The sequence below is a fragment of the Hydra viridissima genome, unplaced genomic scaffold (assembly GCF_058129835.1).
Source record: "Hydra viridissima isolate aposymbiotic clone 2 unplaced genomic scaffold, HvirCarnegie_v1 scaffold_11, whole genome shotgun sequence".
NCBI classification, from domain to species: Eukaryota; Metazoa; Cnidaria; class Hydrozoa; order Anthoathecata; family Hydridae; genus Hydra; species Hydra viridissima.
In genome coordinates this window covers 7,266,545-7,274,945 of record NW_028324310.1, presented here as the reverse complement: position 1 = coordinate 7,274,945, position 8,401 = coordinate 7,266,545, and the positions used below count along the sequence as shown (strand labels likewise).

The 8,401-nt window shown below is 30.3% G+C and overlaps 1 protein-coding gene and 1 pseudogene across 2 annotated transcripts in view; one reads left to right on the top strand and one right to left on the bottom strand.

Annotated features, from left to right (window-relative positions):
- The first annotated feature begins 1,957 nt into the window (after positions 1–1,957).
- Positions 1,958–3,239, top strand: LOC149881960 (uncharacterized; annotated as a pseudogene).
- Positions 3,240–5,070: 1,831 nt separating this feature from the next.
- Positions 5,071–8,401, bottom strand: part of LOC145191070 (myosin-VIIa-like) — a 46,806-nt gene continuing 43,475 nt past the window's right edge. For both annotated transcript variants that reach the window (XM_090066727.1, XM_090066728.1), the window contains 3 exons: positions 6,739–6,822; positions 6,547–6,666; positions 5,071–5,280 (listed from right to left, as the gene is read on the bottom strand). In XM_090066727.1, coding sequence (XP_089922853.1) covers positions 5,173–5,280; positions 6,547–6,666; positions 6,739–6,822 — 312 coding nt within the window. In that variant the 3' untranslated portion in view covers positions 5,071–5,172. The remainder of the gene's footprint in view (positions 5,281–6,546; positions 6,667–6,738; positions 6,823–8,401) is intronic.

Below are 8,401 nucleotides of genomic sequence, written 5' to 3'. Positions count from 1 at the left end.
ACATATAACTTAAAACTTGTTTGAAAAAGTTGTTTTCTCAATTTAATGTTTTATCTTCATTGAGAGCAGCACCATTTTAATACTAAAATATGGTTCATCAACTATATAGCAAAATTTTATATCTAAACTTGAGTAATTTAAAAAAAATTTAACTGTTTGATTTTAGACAAACTAAAGCGCTAAGAGAGAAAAAAAAAAAAAAAAAAAAATTATTTGGGCTAAAAAAATACATTGAAACTTAACCTTTTTATAAAAACACAAAATTCGTGTATTTTCAAGAACATGCATTAACGGCGTTGAGAACGCGCATCTGCTTTTAATAAATTTATGTCGTATACCTAATTAACTGTGGGCAAATATGTTAATTGCTTTCATTTACGACAAAATTGTCACCATTATCTCTTCACATAAAAATTTTAAAAAAAATTCAATATCCTCTAAATTTAATAAAAAGCAATATTTTCAGTTAGCTAAGTCTTAAATTTAATTAATAAAACTAAAATTTCATTTTTCTTCACAGCTTTTCTATTGAAAAAATATAAAATATTTCTTTGTTCAAACATAGTGACAATTTTGGCACATACTGTATTTTATGCATGTCATATAACTTAGTTGTTTTTTTTCCTGACAGTTCCTGATCGGCTATTCATCAGCTTATTCATCATAACAAGGTAAATTGCACCTTGAATTGTACCGTGGTGAAGACGCTGTGGAGCACTTCTTAAGCATCATAAATAACGGCGGTATAAACTTGGATAATTTAAGTAACGGCGGTATAAACGGTATGGAATGTTAAAAAACAGAAGGAAGAAACTGGAAGTGTATCGGAATCGGAAACAATCAGGAAATCAGTGAATTACTTCTGCTACTGAAGATAAAAGTTGCTACCGCTAATAAAGAAATAGACTATTAACTGCCCGAGAAATTAAAAATAGTATGAATAGTTCCCAAGAAGATTCAATATCTGTAACAACAGTAAAGAGGCGATTGAGGAAATCAGGGCTTGTTGGTAGAATAGCCACATGGCATCATTTCCTTGGTCTAAAAATAAGAAAAGAAGACTACAATGGGCAAAATAACATAAACAAAGGCTGTTGATGATTGGAAAAGTGTTTTTTGGACCATAGAGTCAGTTCCAAATTTTTGGTTTGAAGAGAAAAAAAATTGTTCAAAGAACGGATAATGAAGAAGTATATGATGCCAACTGTACAACATGGTGGAGGTAGTGTATGGTGTGGGGTTGTCATATGGAAGCGCTTATGACAGTCATAAGCGCTTCCATAAGACAGTCATAAGCGCTTTAATGAGACAATTACCACCGAAGGAATCTTTTTATAGTCAATTGATTCAAAATCGTATCGCACACGAAGACTTTAAACATGGGCAGAATGTTTGGATTGTGTTCAAGTGCAAAACGTTTGGTAATTGCCATGACATATGCTTGAAGAATGATGTCCTACTACTCACCGATGAGCTTGAAAAATTCAGGGACATGTCAATTTATCACTATAATCTCGATTCTGTGCAATATTTCTAGTTGCCTGGTATGTCCTGAATGCGTTATGAAATAATTGCTACCAGTAGGAATGTTCCAGTGGTCTAGTCCTGAATTTAAAATTGATGAGGTGTTGGCTTCTCCAGATAATTCAGAGTATAGATATAATATAAAGGCTGATATTAAGTATCCTGACAACCTGTACGACGCTCATTGTGATTACCAACTAACACCGAAAATGATGGTTGTACCAAAATCATTAATTATTGATAGTGGTGCGCGAAATTCGAAATTTCGATTGCGAATTTGAAACTGACTTTTAGTTTCGTTTCGAATCGAACTTTTTTTTTAGTTTCAAACCGTTTGAATTTTCGAAGTATAATATCTTTGTTTCAAAGCGAACCCAAAGTTTATAGAATTTTATTGTTTAAAAGTGAAAGAAAAAAGTTATACAGTACCACAATGGCGGATAGTAACGATGGTAATTGTCAAAGCATTGTCTGGGAATTTTTTAGTAGGCAAAAAACGAATGGCGATAGAATTATAGTCATTTGCAAAATAGGAACATGCAAGTTACCTGTTCAGTGTCCAACTGGAGCAACAGCAGGTCTTTATGCTCACTTACGTGCTGCTCATTCGAAAGTGCATAAAGAGTGAGTAGCGAGGAATAAAGAGAATCGTAAAAGAAAACTTGCAGAACAAGAACTGAAAAATGAAAATAAGAAGCAAAGTAAAATTCATTCACGACTGACCAGTGGACTTCGAGGGAAAAGATCCATTTATTTCTTTATGTCTGTCATATGTAAGTCCTGAATTTGAGCTAAAGACATTTGCATTAGAAAACAAGCCGTTTCCAGGAGAACATACCGGCTAAAACATTCTTGAATCTTTAGACAAGACTATTGATAATTGGAAACTTCCTCGGACTGTTCCATTTTATGCGTTGCGTGATAATGGCAGTAATGTGAAAAGCGCCATGAATCTCTCACAATCATTTTATGATCTTTCTTGTTTTGATCACACTTTACAATTAACCATCAATGATGCCGTGAGTAAAATTGATGGAATGCAGACTGTCTTTTCCAAAAGCCGTCGTATTGTGTCACATTATCACCATAGCTGCCAGGCTACACAGAATTTGCACAGAGAGCAGAAGCGATTAGGATAGGCAGAACGAGAACTGATAATCAATGTTGCTACTAGGTGGAACTTATGCGAAGAAAAAGATGCTATATCTGCAGAGCTAGCAATAAGTGAAAAAATTGATAATTTGACTAATGCAGAACGGAAGCTTGCTAAAGGCTATCACACAATTCTTGCTCCATTTGAATAAGCAAGTAGAGAATTATGTGGCAAGAACTATCCAACGTCATCTATGAAAATTTCGGCTTTGTATGGCTTAAATCAGCACTTGCAGCGATTCATCAATGATCCCTCACATAAGGGTTGTGGTGTACTTCTTGCTCGAAAATTTAAGTCAAAACTAGACCGACGATTTCCGCAATTCATATCAGCTTTGCCTGACGCAGCGTGTACATTTCTTGATCCACGCTACAAATCCGTCATCTTCTCTGAACAACAGCAAGCTACTGTTGTAGACAGTCTTCATCAGTACTCTAAGGAATTTCGATCTCGTGGCGGTACTGGTGTTGGTGGAGGTGGACATGTTGCCTTGAGCGACCATGACACGAACTTAGTTCAAGGTAAAGTTCCAAAACTACTACGTTTCATGTTATGTGAATAACACAGATTAAGACTTGATGGTAATGGCCTGATTTAACTTTGAGATTTACTGCATTGTGGTTTAATTTATTCACCGATGAATAAAAAAATAATAATAGTATTGATGAATTATAAAGCAATGATAGGTTTTCATTTCTGTTTGCTATTTTAGTTTAATATCTATTTATATTATATAATACTTTGTAGGAATATCTTCTAGTGCTGGTGCTGTAAACATAATACTAGTCCTAGTCTTTATTCTATGCACTGCATTGCAAGCACTTGATTTGATTTTTTCTTAACTTGAATTGTCAAACATTGTAATTGTATTGTATGATACTAGTCTCATTTGATTTCATTCACTTTTATTTGACTCTAGAGTCTAGTCTATGTTGCTTAGTATTTTGTTTACATTCTAAAACTGCAATATGATTGGTTATTGAATATAAAATGTATGTTTCGTTTCTGTTCTGTGTTCTGTCACACACTATAAATTATTACTATTTAAATACCAAATTTCAATATCAGTGCAGCGTACTTTCGAATCGAATCGAATTCAAACGTGGCTTAGTATTGTTTCGAATTTTTTCGAACTTAAAATCTTGGTTTCTTAATTTTTCTTAATTAATTTTTACTCCTCATAATTTTTAAGGATGATGAAAAACACCTTATGACTTCCGATGCAAAAATAAAGTTATTGATCCAATTTTGAAATAATCACTAGACTAGCAGAGGTATTTTTAAAAAGTATTTGTTTCTTTAGAAGTAAAAAGTTCTAGTATTAGATGAAGTTCCTATAAAACAAAGTAACAAAATCATTAAGAAACGGTCACAATTTCAAAAAGATACATTAAAAAGGGATTATCTTGGCATTTTACATGCAAAAAATGTTAGCAACACTGGTGTAACTTCAATATGCTTTACTTTTTCCATGGAAACACTTTCCTCTAGAACAACATTATACAGAAACCATAGAACAATCTAATCGCAATCTAAAAAATACTATGTTAAATAAAATCAAATTTGGATAATTTTTCGTGTTTGAAAAAATTTGTTTGCCAGTTGCTTCACCAGCTTTTGAATGAATCAGAGAATTTAAGCATTTCTTTTTGCATTAAAATGTCTCAATTGATAGAACATCAGAAAACTTCAAAAATGATTACAACTTTTTTTTGTTTTGTTGATATCTTAACAAAGGTGGCCTCTTAACGTGTCATGCTTCAAATTAAAATTAGAATTTAAGAATACTATTTTGTATATAAAAAAAAATCAATCAGTTCCTTGTTTAATTCTTTTCAGAATAATTTCGAAAAACTTTAGAAATTCACGAAAAAATCTTCATTTTAACAAAAGCTTCAAAAAAAGACACTTTGCTTGGAAAATTTACTTTTGCTTAAAAAATTATTTAAATATCAGGTGCAAGAAAAAATAAATAAATGCAATAAATACAAAGTCACAAAAATTTAAGTAATAAATAGGTAAAAACGCGAAGAGAATGTTGCAAAAAACGTGAAAACACATCACAAAACACAAAAAGTATTTGATGAAAAATTAGGAGATCAACATTTAAAAACGTTTGCAGTCCATAAAAAATATAACAAATATACAACAAAAAAAAAAAACTTTTTTTAAATACCTAAGAAGAATAAATTTTATAAAAAGAATATAAATAAACAAAAAATAAATACAATAAATAAAATGAAAGTGCTAACACATACGCTAACAATAAATAATTAGTTTCGAAATTCTTTTCATGATATTAGAGATAAATAAAAACGAAAAACGAGTTGCTAAAAACTACTCTGCATTAATGAATTAAAAAAGCCTTCTCCCTCTTCTTCTTCTTCTTCTTCTTGGAGAGCTGTGAAGTATCTGTTTTTTTTTTGTTAATCACCCAGCTTAGTAAACTGCACGTAAAATAAGGTCTTTAAAGAAAACGAGTTGCTCTTACTTTATTAGCGTTTGAACGAAATTGTTCCTTTAGCAGTCAATGTTTTATTCTTGTTTATATTTGAAACCATTTTAGAAATGTATGACGTCATGAGGTCATCCATTTTATAGCCCTGGCATGAAAAAAAAAGTAAATTAAATTGTATACTATGCATAGCGAAATTCGCATAGTTTCACTTTCAACTTTGCATATAAAAATGAATACATGAAATATTTGCTTTTTTTTCATCTAAAAGATCTTCGTAGTTCCTTACATTCCTTTTTATTGCAATTGTTAAAAGTGACAGTAAAAAAAATAATTATTGTAAAGGAGCATGTTGGAAGTGATTTATTATTTAATTTTTGTAAGTGGGTGTTGTTAAAAACTTAATTATTGTTTTTATTGCTAATGGTCAATTTATTGGTGCGTGCTCTCCACAGACCTCTTTTTTATTCTGTTGGTGGAGCAGCATAGACACTCATGCATTTTATACTAGTTTAAATACATTGTCTCTCCAAAAGCTCAGTTTTAATCCTCGAGAATTTACAGCAATAATACACATTGATGTTTTTCCGTGTGAACAAAATACGGCCCATATCACGACACAAGTTTCCGGGAAGTTTTCTTCCGAAGTTTTCATACATAATATCATTATTAGTTAATTTATGCTGATAATTTATGCAGAAAATACTTTAAGCTATCAGTTAAAGATTGATTCATTATAATAAAACTCGCTAAACCTGTTTTATTGTACTTTATTGAAAGTGATTTCTCATCATTAGAGGATTTATTCAAAGTGATTTCTCATCATTAGAGGATTTGTATACATTCGATTAAATTTTGTTAAAAAAAATTGATGTAAAAAGTTTACTTACCCTTTCAACAACTGATCCTTCAAGAAAAGAGCTTTAAAAACTTTGAATTACATCATCGCCTTAAAATTATTGGCTAAATTTAATTTTTGAATTAAAATGTTTTAAGTTAGAAATGAAAACAAAATTGAAAGTTTATTTGTTGTTAGCGATTGAATTTACGTTGCCTTTAAAGTAGCTTCAGAACTGGTGGGTAATATTTTTTCAAATCTAAAACTAAAGTTTTACTTGAAAACGAAAATACGTTTTGGACATTTATTTTAGAGGATTAATTTGTGTAATTATGTATTTAAAAACTTAAGTAATTACTTTTTTTTTTTTTTTTCTCCAAAAAACGCTCGTAGGATCAGCTGTTATAGGTTATCCTTTTTCAGCAATTTAAGTAAGACTTCATAAAGCAATATTATTAGAACGACTCTTACTATTGCCTTAATTTTTATGAACCTCAATTGTCGTACCTTTAACTCTTACATTTGAAATAATATGTTGATTTAGATTCAAATTAAAATAACTCTAAAATTTCTCACCAAGTTGGTCTCACAAAGTAGCTTTGTTCCTTTGACCAAATTACCAATTGTCATATGAAAGTACGTACTTCCACTACTCCAATTGCTGATTTTGGTATATGGGTAAGTTATAAGAAACTCCTGTTTCAAAATAAGTGTTTAGATGAAAACATTGGATTACTTTAATTACAAAAGAGAAAAAATTCGAATTACCTTTGTGGTCTGGTCAATTAGATTTACTCCGTTTTTATTGATTGCAATTAACATTTGCGGTGGAAAATGTATATCCGTGTTTTGCTAAAAAACAAATATGTACATAAGTAAAGCCTATGTAGTGTTGTTTTTAAACTAGCTTCTTTTTTTTCTACAATTACTTCTATTATTATTAGATGCTTTAATCAAAATTTTCAAATGCTTTCCATACAAAAAACCTCATAGAGGAATAACTTAGACTTTTTCTTGAAAATTGGCTTCAAACGCGCTTGAAAAACAAGTTAAAACATTCATAATTTTCATTAAAAATTAGGTAATACAAAAAATTTAACGTTTTTGCAGTATACTTACATTCATGGGCGCCGGCAGGCAGGGGCAAGTGGGGGCAGTTGCCCCCACCTGGAAAAGCAAAATAACAAATTTTAATATTCACATAATTTCATTTAACTGTTAAAAGATTTTATTTCGATATCTCATCAATTTAACTCATTTATAGTTTACTCACCGTAATGTAAATGACTACAGTTTAAATGAAATATTACTATCAAATGCAATAACTTCCACGATGGCGGAAGCTTTTTTATAAAGGCATATTTTATATTTTAAAAAAAAGATGTTTGAATAAAAGTGTTTAAAAAAATGATAGAAATACATCATAAAAAAATAAAAAAGGAATAAATAGAAAAAAATAATAGATAAAGGAGAAGTATAGAAACCAAAAAGAAGAGAGGAAAAAAAAAAAGGAAAATAAAGGAAATAATTATAATAAAAAAAAGAAATCGAATTACAATTACAAAGTTCTTACGCAAACAAATAAACTTCGAACTAACGAAGAAAGAATTGGATGCAGTAATCAAATTTTTTAAATTATTTTTTAATGTGTCAGTTTCATTTACTTTTTTATGCTGCTGTTTTTCTGTTTGTTGGCAAAATGTTTCTTGTTTGTATTGTATTTCTATTTATTTTTTTTCTAATATATTGTGTTATATTCATTTTAGTAATACTATTACCTTGTGTTTTTTGCTACCTAAATGTTAATTATTATAAATATATACATGGCCACCGAAAGGAGGAGGGGGGGGGGGGGAGTGGAGGGGGGGGGGGGAGTGGACGGGGAAGATTCCCGAGGCCCCGTGAAACTTTTAAAAGATTTAAATAGTTTTGACTTTTAAAAGATTTAACTTTTATTTTTAATTTTCAATGACCAGAGCACGCTTCTTTTGGTCCTGGGTATATAATTGATCATAATGAGGGCACCTTAAGAAAACTTCCCCAGGACCCAAAATTTCTCTCGGCTGCTATGATTGTATATATTTAATTTGATTAATTTGCATTAACCTGCTGTATTTTAATTTTTGTTTTGTTTTTTGGAATATGTCTAATTTGTATTTCATAAATCATTTAATATTTTTTAACTAATCATTATATTACTATATAATTTAGCATTATTAAGTATAATTTAGCATTAGCATTATGAGCGTTTGTCTGGGCTTTGCATGCTGAGCGTGCATCGTGAAAAAATACGCTCCAGAAAATCTGAATTTATGGAACAAATTGTAAATAAGTTTGGCAGTGAACGCAGACGACTACAATTTCTATTTACTGAATAACAATGATTTAATACTTGTGTTTTTATTTTTACATTTTCTTTAATTTTCTTTTG